This window comes from Lynx rufus, unplaced genomic scaffold (assembly GCF_022079265.1).
Source record: "Lynx rufus isolate CCGP_SWC_20201006 ecotype Redwood Valley unplaced genomic scaffold, mLynRuf1.p SCAF_7, whole genome shotgun sequence".
Classification (NCBI taxonomy): domain Eukaryota; kingdom Metazoa; phylum Chordata; class Mammalia; order Carnivora; family Felidae; genus Lynx; species Lynx rufus.
This window is the reverse complement of record NW_025814889.1, coordinates 132,497,089-132,515,856: the sequence shown is the minus strand read 5'-3', so window position 1 is coordinate 132,515,856 and position 18,768 is coordinate 132,497,089. Positions and strand designations below refer to the sequence as shown.

The window sequence follows — 18,768 nt, the reverse complement described above, 5'->3', positions numbered from 1 at the left end:
AGGAATTTTGCAGGGGACACATTCCAGCCCATCGCACCTGCCCACCAACACCCTACTCATCTTGCTGCTGACAGAAGCTTCATTCAATTGGGAGGAGTGGAAGCCACGACTTACCCAACCTCCCTCCCCAGCTCCCCACCGCTAGGGGTGCTATACGACCCACCGATAACAGGTGAGCGCTCTGTAGAGTCTGCAGCCCGAACTGGGGCTCATCGGATGCGTCCTCATGATTAGGTTCCGGTCCTCATGCATCTTCCACAGGGACATGACCAAAGTGATGCTGTGTTCTTCTCAGGGTACCCTGGCACAGAGCACCTGGTGTCCGTTTGTCCCACCGCTCCCGGCATCCGCTTGGATCATTCGGTTAAGATCCCTCCCCACATTTGCAAAGTAGTTATGTATTTATGAGTATGGATTCATGGCTTCCTATTTCATTCAACGGGCTATCGTTCGCTGTACCGTTATTTACCTGAATGCTCAAAATTTCTCAGATTTGGCTGGTGGGAGCCCTTGTAACTCGTTTAGCTACTCTAGCTTTAGGGTATGTTTAATCTTCAATATTTTTAAGGTTTTAAAAATACTTTGCAGGGCAATTCCTCTCCTTCCCCCGCCCCCCCCCCACATTGTTATTCTTTTCCAGAATTCTCTTGGCTATTCTTGAAGATTTTCTCTTCTCATACTGAGATGAAAACTGATATGGCCAATTATGGGGGAAAAAAATTCAAAGGGAAACTTTGGTTAAGATTCCTGTGACTTTAGAGAAGAAAAAGAAAAAAAAAGTAAAATATTTTCTGTAAGGACATTGCATTTTTCCTCCCTTCGCGTAGCTTCTATTTTTATGCCCTTTATTCAAGTTTTTAAATTATGTTCATAAAGCGTACCTATTTCTTCTTAGGGCTTTTCCTCTGCATGTCACAATTTTTGTGACAGTTGTGAATAGTATCCCCCCACTAACCACACATGAATATTTTTAAGCTGGAGATTGTTAGTTCATAGGACCCCTATTCATGTATACATTGCACTCATTTCCAGGGCGCCGTGACAAATGATCACAAACTGGGCGGCTTTAAGCAATGGAAATCAATTCTCTCACCGTCTGGAGGCTGGAATTCTGTCATCAAGGCAGGCTGTGCTTTCTCTGAAGGCTCTAGGGGAGGATCTTTCTCGCATCTTCTATACATGGGGCCTTTGCCCTTCTGATGGCCTTCTCCCTGAAAGTCTGTCTGCGTCTCTTCTCTTGTTTTTGTTTTGTTTTTTAGAGATAGAGGGTGCAAGTGAGTGAGGGGCAGAGGGGGGAGGGGAGAGAGAGAGAAAGAGGGAGGGAGAGAGAGAGAGAGAACCGGGGCTCACCCGGAAGTGGAGCTCGAGCTTACCTGACATGGGACTTGAACTCACAAGTGGTGAGATCATGACCTGAACCGAAGTCAGAAACTTAAGGACTGAGTCACCCAGGTGCCCCTGAGTCTCTCCAATTCTTCTCCTCCTCCTTCTTCTTCTTCTTCTTTTTTATGTTTATTTACTTTTGAGAGAGAGAGAGAGAAAAAGCACGAGTGGGGGAGGGACAGAGAGAGGGGGGGACAGAGGATCCAAAATGAGCTCTCTGCTCTCAGCGAGGAGCTTGAACTCATGGGGAGCTTGAACTCATGGGGGAGCTTGAACTCATGAACTGAACCATGAGATCATGACCTGAGCTGAAGTTGGGCGCTTAACCAAGAGAGCCACCCAGGAGGCCCCTCTCCAATTCTTATAAGGACACCGGTCGTATTAAAGGCCCATGCTGCTTCAGTGTGACCTTATCTTAAATGCTTCCGTCTGCAAAGACCCCGTTTCCAAATAAGGTCCCATTCGGAGGTTCTGGAAAGGATATGCATTTTGGAGGGAATACGATCCAACTCAACACATACACATTTCACATTTATTAGATACTTTCTCATGTATGTGGCACAGACTACTAATTGTTCCACTCTATTTATTCTCCTTTTTTGTCACTGTATAACCCCTGAGTTTTTGCAAGTTACATGGCCCTCCATACATAATAAAGGCTACATTTCCCAGACTCCCTTGCTGCCGGATGTAGCCGAATGACTAAGTCTTGGTCAATGGGATGTGACAATAAAGGCCAAATGGCAGCTTCTGGGACCCTTCCTAAGAGACAGCCAGCTTGGTCCTTTGCCCCTTTCTCCTCCGCTTCCCCAGCCGGGCTGACAGATCGTCCTACCTCTGCAGCTTATATCTGGACTTTTCTGTTTGAGATAAACCTCCGCCCAGGGAGTCCCATACTGCATATACTGTCCCATACTGCACAAACCTAGGGGGTGCGTTCACACGGTAGAAGACAGAAAGGAGACCTTGGAGCTTTGAGGTGAACAGACCATCCTCAGAGGCCCCTGCTCCCAGCTGGTTTCAGCCTCTAGTTGGGGGCTTTCAGTTACTTTCAGGCAGTCTTGATTTCACGAGTACATTTTTGACAGTTCTTTAATATCCAGTAGGTTTTTGTGCCCGGAGGGGAGCACTCAATTGTATTGATACTTAGTGTATTGGACAGTTTATGAAAGTAATAGAACTCTGGAAATCAATTTTCCTTGAACATTTAAACATTATTATTAATGTGATTAATTACACGTCCTTAAAACTTAAATGGCAATTATAAATCTAGTGTGATTGATTTTTTTAGACCCTTTAGACATTTGAAAAAGATTTTGATGTTTATTTATTTTTGAGAGACACAGCACAAGCAGGGGAGGGGCAGAGAGAGGCAGAGACACAGAACTGGAAGCTGGCTGCGGGCTCGGAGCTGTCACCACACAGCCCGACACGGGGCTCAAACTCATGAACCGTGAGATCATGACCTGAGCCAAAGTCAGACACTTAGCCAACCGAGCCACCCACACGCCCAACCCTTTGGTGTCTTAAATAACAGGTCAAACATTATTTCAGGCTGATTGAGATTTCAGGACTGAGGAATCTAGACTGATTCTTTACTGAGATGCACACACGAAGGAAATTTAGACTGAAATCTTCGATTGTTAGGCTTGGTCTTTTTAACAATGAATTTGTGATATTTATTTGTGGCATCATCAGGGACTGTTACGTTTCCCTTTGTCATTGAGACTTTATTTTTGAAACTTGGCGTCTTTCTTAGAATTTCTGCATTTTCTAAGTTTGCATGGCAATTTGGGGTCTCTTAAGATTTCACTGGAATTTTAGGATACTTTTTCCTGTTCCAGCAAAAAATGAGCTTAAGATTTTGATAGTTACTGCACTGAATTTGTCAGTCGCCTTGGGTAGTTTCGACATTTTAACATATTAAGTTTTCTAATCCATGAACATGAGGCATCTTTGAATGTATTTGTGTCTTTTAAAATGTCTTTCAGCAGTGTTTTAAAACTGGCCATGTCCAGGCCTTATGCCTGCTTATAATCTCTTAGTAACACTGAAATTATATATTCTTTAGATGTATGATAAAAAGATGAAACGTACTCTTAAGTATTTTAGTCTTTTTCCTTAAACGGGATTGTTTTCTTAATTTCCTTCTCAGATTGTTCGTTAGTGGATAGATGTACAATCGATTTTTGTATGAATTGGATTTAATACTTTTTATTGCTATTCTAAGTATAATACTTTCCCCTTTTCCATTTTTAGATGATTGTTGTTGATATAGAGAAAAGGTTTTATATATTTATGTTGTGTTCAGCTGTCTTATTTACTCTTTCTTTTTCCCCACGAACTGGAGTCTCTTGGGTTTGGAGGGTGTCAAATTGTCAACAACAGAAGACAGTTAATATCTTTTTTCCAGTGTTTACACTAATTATGGAGTTTCTTTGTTGTATTTCATGCATTAGAACTCCAAGAAAACGTGGAATAAATGGTGATAGGTGCCCTCCCTGTCATATTCCCGATTTAATTGAAATGATTTTAATGTTTTACCTTTTATAATATTCATTGCTGCATTTTCCATGAAAATCTTTTCCTACACTTCAGCATTTTTTATTTTTCTTTTTGCTTAATCTTTTAACGCTGGCCACGTCTTATGAAATTCTGTTCAGCATGTATTGACGTGACACCACATGGTTTTTCTTCTTTAATCAGTCATATAATGGATCACGTTGATCTATTTCCTGTGTGTAACTATACTTGCATTTTTGGAGTAAATCTTACTTGGTCATAATATATTGTTCTCCTCATACGTTGTTGATTCTATTTGTAAATATTTTATTTATAATTTTTGCATCTATATTCATAAGTGATATTGACTTATAGAACTTAATGTTCTCTGTTTTGGGTGCTATCTTTATCAGTTTATGTATTAAGGCTATCTCTTTACAACAGGAGTTGGGAGAAATTTTCCATATTTTTCTATAACTTTTAATCTCTTAGTAACACTGAAATTATATATTCTTTAGATGTATGATACAAAGATTTCTGGGGCGCCTGGGTGGCTCAGTCAGTTGAGCGTCTGACTTCAGCTCAGGTCATGATCTCACACTCCATGAGTTCAAGCCCCGCGTCAGGGTCTGTGCTGACAGCTCAGAGCCTGGAGCTTGCTTCTGATTCTGTGTCTCCCTCTCTCTCTACCCCTCCCCTGCTCATGCTCTGTCTCTCTCTGTCTCAAAAATAAATAACAACATTAAAAAAATTAAAAAAAGATTTGTGAATACAATAGGTCCTGGTGGGTTTTTTTTGTTCTTTCTTTTTCTTTCTTCTTTCTTCTTTCTTTCTTTCTTTCTTTCTTTCTTTCTTTCTTTCTTTGTGGTAGACCTTTAATTATGTTTCCAATTTCCTCCATGAGAATAGGTTTATCCAAGTCTTCGATTTCTTCTTGGGTCAGTTTTGTTAATTTATGTTTTGCCAGGAAATTATTCATTTCCTCAAGGTTTTCAAATTCATTTCTATCAATTCACATGAAATATTCTTTTGTAATTCTTCTAGTCTTTTTGGTATCAAGGTTATATTTTCTTTCTCATACTTTATTTTTGTATATTTTGCTGTCTTTTTTCTTCCATCAGGTTCTTGCTGGATTTATTTACTTCACTAATCTTTTCAAGGAATAGATTTTTTAATTTATTTGTTTTTCTTACCATCTAAAATTTTCTAATTAATTTCAACTTTGATCTTTATTAATTTCCAATTTTTGGTTCCTTTCATTTTTCTAATTTCTTTTTGAAAATTTTTTCTTAATTAAAAAAATTTTTTTAATGTTTATTTTTGAGAGGGCGAGAGAGACAGAGCATGAGCAAAGAAGGGGCAGAGAGAGAGCGCAGAATCTGAAGGAGGCTCCAGGCTCTGAGCTGCCAGCACAGAGCCCAATGCAGGGCTTGAACCCACAAGCTGCAAGATCATGACCTGAGCCAAAGTCGGATGCTCAACCAACTGAGCCTACAGGTGCCCCTAACTTTTTTTTAAGCCATGTTTTATAAACAGCCCCTAAGCCAAGCCCCTAAATCATTTTTTTTTTTTTAGGTAAACTCTATCCCCCAATGTGGGTCTCAAACTCATGACCCTAAGATCAAAACTCATGCTCTACCTACGGACTGAGCCAGCCAGGTGCCCCTCTGAGTATAACTTTTGCTGTGTTCTCTAGATTTGGGTTTGAAGTTACATCAGTTAGGGCACATTCAGCTACAAGTAACAAAATATCTGACTCACAATCACTTGAATAATGCAGACATTTATTATCTTACTTAAAGGGAGATTGGAGGTAGATGTTTCTACCTCCAGTGGCTTAACAATGTTATAAAAAAACTCATATTTTTTCTAGCTTTTTGCTTCACCATCCTCAATATGTTGGCTCTGTTTCCTCATGGGCATCATCATCTTATGGTTGCGAAATAATCGCCACAGTTCCAGTCATCACGTGTTCTCTCCCACTCATAGGCAGGAAAAACAAGGGAGGGACAGTGCAGTGAAACCCTACTTGCCTGAAATGTCTTTCCAAAGCAAAAACAAAACCAAAAAGCTCTCCTAGTAGACATTTTCTTATGTTTGATTGGTCATAAGTGGGACACAAGGCACTCCTAGCTTCAAGAGAGGCTAACATGTGGCAAAGGGCAATAGGGTTACATGACAGATACAGGCCAGTCATGATGCAAACACTTAGGAGGCACAGGACAGAAACTAAAGGAATTTATGACCACAAAACCAAACCTGCAGGAGATCCTAAGGGGGACTCTGTAAGTGGAAGGCAGCAAAGACTACAAAGGATCAGAGACATCACAACAAACACGAAGTCTACAGATAACACAATGGCGCTAAATTCATATCTTTCAGTAATCACTCTGAATGTAAATGGACTAAAAGCCCCAGTCAAAAGACATAGGGCATCAGAATGGATTAAAAAAAAAAAAAAACAAGATTCATCTATATGCTGCCTGTAAGAGACTCATTTTAAAACCACAGGATACTTGCACAGGAAAAAACCTCTTTGATCTTAGCCGCAGCCACTTCTTACTCAACACATCTCCGGAGGCAACGGAAACAAAATAAAAAATGAACTACTGGTACCTCATCGAAATAAAAAGCTTCTGCACAGTGAAGGAAACAATCAGCAAAACTAAAAGGCAACCGACGGAATGGGAGAAAATATTTGCAAATGACATATCAGATAAAGGATTAGTATCCAAAATCTATAAAGAACTTATCAAACCCAACACCCAAAAAACAAATAATCCATTGAAGAAATGGGCAAAACACATGAATAGACACTTCTCCAAAGAAGACATCCAGATGGCCAACCGACACATGAAAAAATGCTCCACATCACCCATCATCGGGGAAATACAAATCAAAACCACAATGATATCACCTTACACCTCTCAGAATGGCTAACATTAACAACTCAGGCAACAAAAGATGTTGGTGAGGATGTGGAGAAAGAGGATCTCTTTTGCATTGTTGGTGGGAATGCAAACTGGTGCAGCCCCTCTGGGAAACAGTATGGAGGTTCCTCAAAAAACTAAAAATAGAACTACCTTACGGCCCAGAAATTTCACTACTAGGCATTTATCCAAGGGATATAGGTGTGCTGTTTCGAAGGGACACATGCACCCCCATGTTTATAGCAGCACTATCAACAATAGCCAAAGTATGGAAAGAGCCCAAATGTCCATCGATGGTTGAATGGATAAAGACAATGTGGTGTATGTATATATACAATGGAGTATTACTTGGCAATCAAAATGAAATCTTGCCATTTGCAACTACATGGATGGAACTGGAGGGTATTATGCTAAGTGAAATTAGTCAGAGAAAGACAAAAATCATATGACTTCACTCCTATGAGGACTTTAAGAGACAAAACAGATGCACATAAGGGAAGGGAAGCAAAAATAATACAAAAACAGGGAGGGGGACAAAACAGAAGAGATTCATAAATATGGAGAACAAACTCAGGGTTACTGGAGGGGTTGTGGGAGGGGGGATGGGCTAAATGGGTAAGGGGCACTAAGGAATCTACTCCTGAAATCATTGTTGCACTAGATGCTAACTAATTTGGATGCAAATTTAAAAATATAAAAATAGGGGCGCCTGGGTGGCGCAGTCGGTTAAGCGTCCGACTTCAGCCAGGTCACGATCTCGCGGTCCGGGAGTTCGAGCCCCGCGTCGGGCTCTGGGCTGATGGCTCAGAGCCTGGAGCCTGTTTCCAATTCTGTGTCTCCCTCTCTCTCTGCCCCTCCCCCGTTCATGCTCTGTCTCTCTCTGTCCCAAAAAATAAATAAACGTTGAAAAAAAAATTAAAAAAAAATATATAAAAATAAAACAAGTTAATAATAAAAGTAAGTAAATAAAAATTAAAAAATTAAAAAAAAATAGACCACAGGATTCCTGCAGATGGAAAGTGAGGGGTTGGAGAACCATCTATTATGCTAATAGACATCAAAAGAAAGCCGGAGTAGCCATACTTATATCAGACAAACTAGACTTTAAAACAAAGACTGTAACAAGAGATGAACAAGGGCATTATATCATAATTAAGGGGTCTATCCACCAAGAAGAGCTAACAATTGTAAATATTTATGCCCCCAACATGAAAGAACCCAAATATATAAATCAATTAATACTTTTGGATAATAATGCCATAATTGTAGGGGACAGATCATCTAGGCAGAAAACCAATAAGGAAACAATGCCTCTGAATGACACATTGGATGAGGTGGACTTACCAGATATATTTAAAACATTCCATCCTAAAGCAGCAGAATACACATTCTTCTTGAGTGCACATGGGACATTCTCCAAAATAGATCACATACTGGGTCACAAAACAGCCCTCAACAAATATAAAGGGATTGAGATCATACCGTGCATATTTTCAGATCACAACGCTATGAAACTTGAAATCAACCACAAGAAAAAATTTGGAAAGCCCCCAAATACATGGAGGTTAAAGAACATCCTACTAAAGAATGAATGGGTCGACCAGAAAATTAAATAAGAAATTAGCAAATACATGAAAGCAAATGAAAATGAAAACACGACAGTCCGAACCCTTTGGGATGCAGCAAAGGCAGTCCCAAGGGGAAAATACATTTTAATTCAGGCCTATCTCAAGAAGCAAGAAAAGTCCCAAGTACACAACTGAACCTTACTCTTAAAGGAGCTAGGTTTGGGCAGCAAATAAAGCCCAACGCCAGTAGAAGAAGGGAAATAATAAAGATTAGAGCAGAAATACATGATATAGAATCAAAAAAGCCCAGTAGAACAAATCAATGAAAGTACTGTGTTTTTTTGAAAGAATAAACAAAATTGACAACCCCTAACCAGACTTCTCAAAAAGAAAAGAGAGAGGGCCCAAATAGATAAAATCATGAATGAAAGAAGAGAGACCACAACCAACATCACAGAAATACAAACAATTGTAAGACAATATTAAGAAAAACTATATACCAACAAACTGGACAATCTGGAAGAGATGGACAAATTCCTGGACACTCACACACTCCCAAAACTCAAATGGGAAGAAATAGAAAATTTAAGCAGATTCATAACCAGCAAAGAAGTTGAATCGGTTATCAAAAATCTCCCCAAAAATGAGTTCTGGGCCAGATGGCTTCCTAGCAGGAATTCTATCAGACATTTAAAGCAGAGTTAATACCTATTCTTCTCAAACTGTTACAAAAAGTAGAAACGGAAGGAAAGCTTCCAAACTCATTCAGTGAAGCCAGCATTACCTTGATTCCAAAACCAGACAAAGACCCCACTAAAAGAATTACAGGCCAATATTCCTGATGAACATGGATGCAAAAATTCTCAAAAAGATACGAGCATATCGAATTCAACAGTACATTAAAAGAATTATTCACAATAATCAAGTGGGATTCGTTCCTGGAATGCAAGGCTGGTTCACTATTCACAAATCAATCAATGTGATACACCACATTAATAGAAGAAAAGATACGAACCATATGATCCTGTCAATAGGTGTAGAAACAGCATTGGACAAAATACAGCATCCTTTCTTGTTAAAAACCCTCAAGAAAGATGGGATAGAAAGAACATACCTTAACATCATAAAAGCCATATATGAAAGGCCCACAGATGATATCATCCTCAATGGGGAAAAACGGAGAGCTTTCCCCCTGAAGACCAAACAGAGAATCAAAAAACTATAAGACTAAATCCAGAGAAAGAGAAAGGAAAATAAAGAAGAAGAAGAAATAGAAAAGGTGTAAAAAGAATAGAATAAAAATGCCTGATCAAACAAGTAAACAATTACGTGTGTGTATGTGTGTGTCATATATATATAATAAGAATTGACTAAAAACAAATCAGAAACTATAGCTTGATTGCAAAAGGAGAAAAGAAGAGGGTAGAAAGAAAAAGAAAAGAACAGAACAGAAAAGAAACAAGCAAAAACAGTTGTCTGGTGGTGCCTGGGGACCAGTAGCTGTGCTGGTCTGGAGTGTGGTCAGTGTAGATAAGCAGTTACCAGGCACAGAGGGGCGGGGTCTGGTATAGACGGGTCCTGCCTCCACTGGGGGCTGCTGATTTATTCCTGGAAGACGCATCGTGTTGGTGATGAGGAGAAAAATGGAAACACCCCAATCTCCCCTCCCCAGGATGGGTGTCTCCAACCATGCTGTTCCAGCGGCCCTCAGAGAGTAGCGGGTGGGGCCATTTGTCCTGCTGTAAGGTGTCCCGTGCCTCCTAGGTGCTCAGCTGGGATCTAAAACCCGCTGTCTTAAAGGATCCTGCACTGTGTGGACCCAGTTCTGGGGTAGTGCCACTCTGCCCAGCCGACAAAGGCCTTTGGCTGGTGTCTGCAGAGTCTTTTGCTCTTGTGGGGCGGGGGGGGGGGGGACAATAGACCCTCTTCCCACAGTGCTCGAGGGAGGGGACTGTTATCTCCCAGTGCTCCCCCATATTGCTACCGGCTGGAGGTCGGCTCCCCCACAGTGGGTGCACACGGCGGCGGCATCACTTTGAAGAAAGTCCCACACTTTGGAACCTCCAAGTTTCAGCTCCTAAGGCTGTTTGCAAAATAGAAACCAGTTCTCTCTGTATTTCTCTTTCCCTGTCCATGGTCTGGAGAGGTTTTCCTCTTCTGCTAACTCAGTACCTCAATTTCACAGTTCCTCTCTGCCTTTCTCTTCCTTTTGTCGTCCACGGAACGGGTTCCCTCCCCTCTGTGCCTACTCCGTTTTATCTCCCCCAATTCACATACATGCACCGCACCTTGATCCCGCCAAGCTGTCTCCTTCCAACCGTGGAGATGCTTCTGCCACTGCAGATTGATTTCCTGGGTGTTCCAAGTGATCTGACCTCAATACAGCTCTGTTTGAAGGAGGAGGGAAATCCTGGTCCCCCTACTTCTCTGCCATCTTAACTCCGCCTCTTGACTATTATTTTATTCTTTCATTGTTCCTTTATATCATTATGTTAATTAAGTCCTTTAACCTGTTCGATCCATTAATGTATACCTTGTGTGATATTGCCAATATTGCTTTTTTTTTATTTGCCTGCTCTCTTTGTTCATTCCTTTTATTTTCAATCTCTGTTTCCTTTTTCTTTCTTTTTTTTTTTTAAAGAGTGCCTCTTGGGAGCAGCATGGAAGAATTTATTCTGTTCGTATTTAGTGTTACACACTCGATTTTACTTTTTTCATCTTCTGCTGTGTTCATTATTTATTGTCACTTGTTTCTTCTTTCCTTCTCTCCATCCTGGGCGGGGCTGTCCCTAGTGGAGGCAGCTAAGGCAGGCCGTTCTGTGTCAGCATCCGGCTTCCAGGCACGGCTGGGGTGAGCGGAGCACGCAGCCATTGGCAACGCCACCTTCATTAGACCAGCTCTGCAGCAGTGTGGGGGCTCCTTCCTGGCTTGGGAGCCTCCAAATCTAGCTCTCCCTCTTTCCTAGAGTTTCAAGGAATCACCCAACATCTTTTTAACAAATCTTTCTTTTCTGCTTTAATCAGCCAGAGTCGGTGCCTATTTCTTCAGCTAAGAACACCAAATAACACTGTTCCAAGTGGTTTTCTTCCCCCCTCCCCAATCAAGTCTATGAGCAACTGTGTGCGTTCAACAGTTTTACCCTATTTGTTTAGATACGCAGTAGATACTGAGAAAGAAAAGAGCATATTCGGGCGACGAAATGATCCAGCCATTCTAGACTACAGGAGCAAATTCCCAAACACATTTTTTTTTTCTTGGTGCCGTAAAATGAAAATCCTTTAAGCTCATTTTTTACGAAGGAAAGCCCTGATTTCCCTTTCAGAAAGTAACCCAAGTTTTACAGACTTGAAAATCATCTTTATTTTTTCAATTACAAAAATATATACCCACTTATAAAAGAAAACAGAAGAATGAAGGGGAAAAGAAAGGTTTCCTGGACTCGGGGAGGAGGGTCCGGTGTGCACGTGGAGCTCACAACTTGCTCCTAAGAGTCAGCAGTTTATGAAGCATTGAGATGCTGCAGGAACAGGGTGGGCGGCGGGGGGGAGGGTTGATGGTCATTCAAGTTTCAAATTCCTGAAGTCATTCCTTAAATCATTCAGGGGCTGTTGAGAGAGAAAGAGAACAGTTTAAAGCGTCACTGGCAACAAGCAGTGCAGGGGGCAAGAGAGGGAGGGGGACCAGAGGAGCCTGGTCAAAGAGGCCAGGGAGGCCTTGAGGGAAACGGAAAGCTGATGAGATCCTTTTTTTTTTTTTTTTAATTTTTAATGTTTCTTTATATTGGGGGCGGGGGGGGGGGGAAGGGGCAGAGAGAGAGAATCTCAAGCAGGATCCTTGCTGCCAGTGCAGAGCCGGACGCGGGACTGGAACTCACAAACAGTGAGATCGTGACCTGAGCCCCAATCAAAAGTCGGACGTTTAACCGACTGAGCCACCCAGGTGCCCCAAGATCCTAAGAAAAGGGAGCTAAGGAAGGAAGTGGGAGCCTGGGAGCCCCTACTGGGGGGACGGGTGTCTCAAGAAAAGAGAAAGGTATGGAGGGGCACTGAGGACAGAGAGCAAGGACAGAGAAGGGGGCGGTGAGCTGGGAAGGGGAGTCCCGGGGGAGGGAGGCCAGGCGCCTGCAGCAGGGACAGCTTCTCACCGTCAGGATCTTCCCGAGCCTACGTTTTATGCTTTGACTGTATTGGTCCAGGTTGTGCCAGGGCTGGAACGGCCTGTCCTGGTGGTCCACAAAATTCCTCCAGCAGTCCTCAAACTCTGAGACGGAGGAGGAGAAGGCAGTGAGGTCCCAGGACAGGGGAGCAGCCTTCCTTTTCCCTTCCGGGCGGCATCACATCTTGGGCCTCAGCTGGGGCACCCCGCTTCGGTCCAGCCTCCCCACCCACCCCCCGCAGTGGCTTTTCCCTCTTGGAACCGCACACCCTCCCATCCCCTGACAGCTGTGCCCTCTCCCCACCTGGGAGGCTCATGACAGCCACTGGGATCCCGGATGCGTGCAGGTGTCTCAGCCCCTGCTGATACTTCCAGTGCCAGTGGACGTACAGGCGGGAGGCAAAGATCTGCAGGCTGAGGTGGGGGTTGTCTTTGACAAACGCAACCAGTTCCTCGGCACAGAAGGGGCAGGGGCTCCATGTGATATAGCAGATGATTTCGAATCTCTGGGATGTGTCCCGCGTCAGTGACTTGATCTTGTCAATAAAGCACATTTCTGCATGGCGCTTTTTCTAGGGAGTGTCCCAGACAGAGAGAAGGGTTGGTTACAAGGCAGAGGCCAGAGGTCACGCGCTGTGGGTGCCATTGGGGATGACAGGCTCTGCTCTGTGAACTCACCTGGGACAGGGAAAGAACCTTCCTTCCCTCCTTCCTTCTCTTACCCATTAATTGAGTACCCCCAAAGCACCCGCGGCTTGATCTGAATCAGACCCAGCAGCACCCCCCCTCGGCCACAGACACCCCTACAACACGGTCTCAAATGCTCTGCAGACCTCGCCTTTTGGACATCTGGAGATGTTTGAATGCTGGGGGGGGGGGGTCCCGAGGAGCGAGGAGCGGGTCAGAATGGGAGGGAGGCGGGACAGGGCAGGCGGGAAGGCGGGCAGCAAAGCAGAGGGCAGGGATAGGAGGGGGTTCTCGCAGGGGGGGTCGAGCGCTCCGTCCTTGGAGGACCTCTTGGCTTCTCAGAAACGGCGACTGAGCTGAGATCCAGAAGACAAGTAAATATTAAATTCTCAAAGAGGGGCAGGGAGAGCATTCTGCTGGAGGGAACAGCTTCTGCGGAGGCCCGGGGACAGGAAAACTGTGGAGAGTTCCTGGGGAGCGGGGCTAACGGAGACCCGGCTAAGCCTGCCCTGTGTCCAGACAGCCCGCTCGGCACCTTGTTTCGAAGGCAGTCTTTGTCAATTAGGGTGCCTTCGGGCAGCTTCAGCTGGTAGCACAAGTAGGTTTTCCTCCGGTAGTAGGGCTTTGGGACCCGGTGCCGGTTGCCAAACTGACGGTAGAATATGTCTTCCTGTAGTGGATTCATTGTGGGTCTGGGCAAGAGGAAGGAAACCAAAAGGTGCAGAGAGTGTCTTCTGGTGTTTATCCCAGGCTCTGTCACCTCCTGAACCCAACTCCTAGGGTCTACTTGGGCCCCTGGGCGGGGAGGGAAGGGCCAGTCTCTTTTTCTTTGTTGGCCGGGACTGGGGAGAGAAAAGGAAGAGGGTGAAGTGAGTGCCCGCCGCCCTCCTCCCCCCCTCCCGCCACGGCCCAACCTCCAGTCTGGTGGAGCGCCCATCGTCACCACCCTGGAGGCCTTAGCAGGCAGGACGCCTTGAGCTGGGTGGGGGACCCCGCCCCGAGAACCAGCGTCACGTGTGCTTCTTTGGCTCACCCATCTTGTCCTGTGCCCCAGACCCCTCTGCTCAGGCCCCACAGGCGTCTCAACCCTGACACGTCCAGTGCAGATCCCTTCTCTCTGGGGCGGGAGGGGGTGCACTGGCACTTCTAACTCCATGCTCTTTGCCTAGGCGTGGGTATCACAGCTTTGTCAGTACAAAGCCCAGAGAGGCTGGTGAACAGGAAAACCTGCTGTCACCGAGGGAGAGCTGTGATGGCGACTTTGGCCACAGGACTCACACAGCTTTTCCTCCCCCCCAGCGGTGATTACACTCTATAGACGTTTCCGTCCCGTATCTTGCTTTTTGTGTTTTCATTTAATGTTACATCGCAAAGTGACGTGGCTCATGTGGGCGGACGTGCACGGATTCTTTTTGATAAATGCTGTTGGCTCTGCACAGATAGAGGCAGGTGGACAGACCTGGGAGCCTGCCTGCCTGCCTGCCCGGGACAGGTGCGCGAATCTCCGTCTGGCGGAGCCCCACTGCGTGTGGACGTTACTGACCAAGCAGACGCCGAACGGTCTGAAGAAACTGGGGGAGCTTGATGGAGCCCCAGCCGCTTTCCTTCCGGACACTCCAGCCAAAGGCAACGCGACCTGGGTGACCACGGAGTCTGGCTCAGGTGACCACAGACACTTGGAACTGGACACAGGAATCAAGCCGCGGGTGTCTTTGCTCAGGGCACAGACTACGGGGTCCGTTCCGTGTTCCTTGCAAGGCCAGAAATGCCTTCCCCAGATTTCCGGCCAACTCGTTGAAAGACAACCGATTCCACCAACCAAGCCATTTCTGTCCTCTGATCTGCCGATGAACACAGCCACCAATTTCATCAATGGAAACCCATCCCTGATGTCTCTTATGGGCATCAGTAAAGCTTCAGGTGGATTTGGATGACTGTCATTGAAGAAGCCATGTCTGCCTCGTGGCTTTGGATCACCCCTCAGCGACCTCACCGGAAGCTTGGTACTCTCAGGTAGAGACCCCAGCTGCCCTCACCATGAGGATTGGGTTGAAAACCCCCATTCATAGCACACTTAGGACAGCTGACTGGCCCGGGGCTCCGCTTCCTGATTTTAGCACTGAAGTTCCCACGTTCTGGGAAACTCCCCCAGTCCCTGGCAAACCCAGACGCTCAAGGCAGAAACACTTCAAGTTTTGGACAAGTGCACTATGGTAACAGCACAAATGTGGAAGCTTGACCTTGCACGGCTAAAATTCAGGGATGATAGAAACAACTTGTGAGAAACATTTCAAGACTAATTTAGTTTTTCACAGCTGGTAGCGAGTTCATGGGAAACAGTTTATCTTCTTGTCTTGCAAATGAGTGTCACGTCCACAGAACAGAAACGAAACCGTCCACAGAATGAAGTCTGCAGAAAGGCGCGACGCCCACGGTTAGAGATACGGGACAAACACCGAGAGGAAACTTAAGACTGTGCTTTGCTTAAGATGATGAATGCTACCCAGGGAACAACAGTGAAATAGCCTGCAAGGTCGTCACGGTCAGGAGGCGTTGGGCTGCTTCTGCCAACAAAGACAGCATCGCTGACGCACGTTGCCGAGATGGTCCTCAGACCTGGACCGCAATCTGGATGAAACCAGACCGGTGGGTGCCAGAAAGCCAAGCTAATCGGTCTTGACGTTTACCTAACCCCCGATCAATCAGAAGAACCCACGGCCCTGGACCCCTGACCCTTAATTGTTGCCCGTAAGCACTTGCAGACCCTAGGGGAGTTCAGGACTCTGGAACACGCGCCCCCTGTCGTCCTGGGTGGCGCCACACTCTTAGCGAGCCTCTCTTCCCTGCAGAAGCCCAGTGTCAGTGTCTCATTGGTTTCCTGAGCATCCGGCAGATGAACTCTTGCTCAGGGTGGTTACAGACACGAGAGGATTCTTGGCCAAATCGTGCAAGTCTTTAGACTAAAATGTATGAATAAGCTTTTATAGCTGACTCCAACAATTGTCTCAATCATCCTTGAATGGAAAGTCTGTAACGAAGCCTAAACAAAGCACTTTAGAAAGACCCATGGCCACCCCCATGGGATGGGAGGCAGAGGGGCCGCTGGAGGCAGGGAGGGGGGTGGTAGTGGTGGGACATCGGCCCTGGCGGTGCCCACAGACCAGAGGCAGGAGCAGACCCTGCGGATGAGGTGTCAGAGAAGGAGAGGACCGAGGGCTGGGGCAGGACGAGGGCAGAGAGGAAAGCAAGCAGTGGGACCTGCTTCCTGCAGCCGAGTGCCAGACTCGGGGGCAGGCTTGTCCCATCCTGCCTTGGGCTTTGTGCTCTCCAGCACCAGTTCTCTCTCACAAGGCTGCCCTTGGCCTTGGGAAAGCCCCTTATCTGTGAGGGTCCTCCCAGATTAGTCTGAGGGTGGACCCAGCCCCTTCCTGCCTGACACAGCAGGGATGGAAGGCCCCAGGTTGGTGTTGCTTCTCTGGGCTCCCACCCCCCTTCTTTGCTCCTGACTTACCTGCCCCTGACGGGCCCTGTGCAGCTGTCCCTCCTCAGCTGATTTGTCGCAGCCCTGCCTTTATCCGGGGCACCAGGGCTCCATTCCTCTCACCGGCTTTGCTTTAGGAGAGCCCCAGTGTGACAGTGACCTCCCAGGCTGCCTCCTCAGAAGCCCCACCTCCTTCCTGCTTTGGCCCCAGGGGTGGGAGGGCCCGCAAAAGGTTGCACTTCCTCAGGCTCAGAGCACCCATCCCCAGGGCTACGCCCCCCGCCCTGGGCACAGCCTCCCTCAGAGGGAGATGGGCCCCATTGGGCAGCAGGACCCAGGTTATGGAAAAGGGAAAGAGAAAGTACTTTGCCAGAGGGGGTTGGGACACACACTGGCTGGAGAGAGCAGGACAGAAGCTGGTGGCTGGGGAGGGGCGGGCTCTCTGAGTGGCATGAGCCCTCTCCTGTCCACCACTGTGTGACCCTTAGGAGCCATTCAGTCCCCCAGCAGGACGCTGGGTGTCTGGAAAGGGAGGGCCAGGGCTCAGCCCTGCAGATCTTCATCCCCATTCCAGGAGAAGGCAGGTGTGTTGAGCACATCCTCTCCCACAGCCCCCAAGAGCTTTGGGAGGGGCCGATCACTGCCCTCCCATCTTAGATGAGGTCCCAGCACAGAGAGGCTAAGGTACTCTCTGGAGCCACTCAGCAAAGCAATGGCCGAGCTGGAATGCCTTCCAGGGGGCCTGGCCTGGCTCCTCCTGCTTCCTCATTATTCCATGGATAGGAGTGGGTGGGGGGCACAAGGGGAGGGCCCTTGCTGCCCCTAAAGGCCTCCCAGGTCAGGGATCAGGGATCTGGGCTTGAAGCGTGCATCCGGTGAGCTGTGTGCTTGCCTCGCCACGTGTCCACCAGGACCCCAGATGGAGAAACAAAGAGCAACCGGGAAAGGTGACTCCTAGACAGGAAGAGGAGGCCTTGGAGCAGACACCTGTCACCCCAGGCCAGACCGCACGCGCATGCGAGTCCCCAAAGAGCTTCTTCCGGCTGGTGCCCCCACACCACCTCATTCTGCCCACCGGCCCTGGGATGGCCCCAAGGGGGGAGGGTAACAGGAGCGTGGGCAAGAGTTGGAGGATTCCCGGGAATGGCGTCCCCTCCACTCCCATCTCTTTCAGTGTCCAGAGTTTCTAGCCAATGAATAATTCCAGAATGAGCCGGGCCCTTCCAAAAGAGTGATCAGATCTGCACACTCAGGTGTGGCTCAAGTTGACAGCTACGCGGTCTCTGGCCCGAGAAGCACTAAGGGTGGGCAGCAAGGCTCAAAGCCCTTCTCGCCTTTCCCTCGTGACAGCACTCCTGCAGCTCTGGCCTGGAGAACTCCCGCTAGCCCTCGGAGATGGGCAGAGAAGGGGGGTGTGCCAGAGCGCGACAGTGACTCTTGGACGAGACCTCCCGGAGGCCCCTGTGGATCTCTAAGATGGGCCTCCTGCCTTGTTCTTTTCTCCAGAAGGAGCAGATATTGTGAGCTGGCCACGGGGGCCCGTTTGCATGACCGGGACAGTGGAGAGGCGTGTGGTCCACGGGTGTGGCCCTCGGTGCCTCCCAGCTTGGAGGACGCGTGGACAGGGAGAGCAGCGGGACAGACTGAACAGCCAGAACTCTTCTGCACCGTGCCTTCTGCCCCAGGCAGCAGGGCAGACAGGGAGGGGAGTGAAGAGACAGGTGTCGGGGGTCACCGCTATGCACACCTAATGGGCCAAGGTCACAGGAAGAAACAACGGGTCCGTGTGGGACCCAAGAGGATCTCCACAGTGATTTTCTGGATGTGACCAACCGCACACCTGCCCTGCTGCTTTTCCTTCCTGGCTTTTGTCTGCCCAGAATCCCAGCATCTCAGGCTGATCTCCTCTCCTTTTCACCGTGCCCGGTCCAGGCCACCCCGTGGGGCACCGCCACTGACTTTCCAAAGTTCACGCGGTAGTCAGCTCGGCGGTCGAAGGACCAGGTGTTCCCTCTGTTTCTGTTTCTGTTTCTGTTTCTGCTTTATTGCCTCTAATGCTTC

At 47.0% G+C, this 18,768-nt stretch overlaps 1 protein-coding gene across 3 annotated transcripts; it reads right to left on the bottom strand.

Annotated features, from left to right (window-relative positions):
* Positions 1-11,719: 11,719 nt before the first annotated feature.
* On the bottom strand, positions 11,720-16,916 carry LOC124501387 (DNA dC->dU-editing enzyme APOBEC-3H). 3 transcript variants are annotated; one of them, XM_047065516.1, is made up of 5 exons: positions 16,738-16,916; positions 13,762-13,918; positions 12,844-13,111; positions 12,529-12,644; positions 11,720-11,989 (listed from the first exon to the last, which is right to left on the bottom strand). In XM_047065516.1, exons 2-5 carry the CDS (start codon positions 13,909-13,911, stop codon positions 11,942-11,944), a joined length of 582 nt encoding a protein of 193 aa, XP_046921472.1. In that variant the 5' UTR covers positions 13,912-13,918; positions 16,738-16,916; the 3' UTR covers positions 11,720-11,941. The 3 variants fall into 3 exon arrangements, with proteins under 3 accessions (XP_046921472.1, XP_046921474.1, XP_046921473.1); XM_047065518.1 differs by having other exon boundaries at positions 13,762-14,068; positions 16,738-16,825; XM_047065517.1 differs by lacking the exon at positions 16,738-16,916 and adding an exon at positions 14,770-14,917 and having other exon boundaries at positions 13,762-14,068.
* Positions 16,917-18,768: the final 1,852 nt, after the last annotated feature.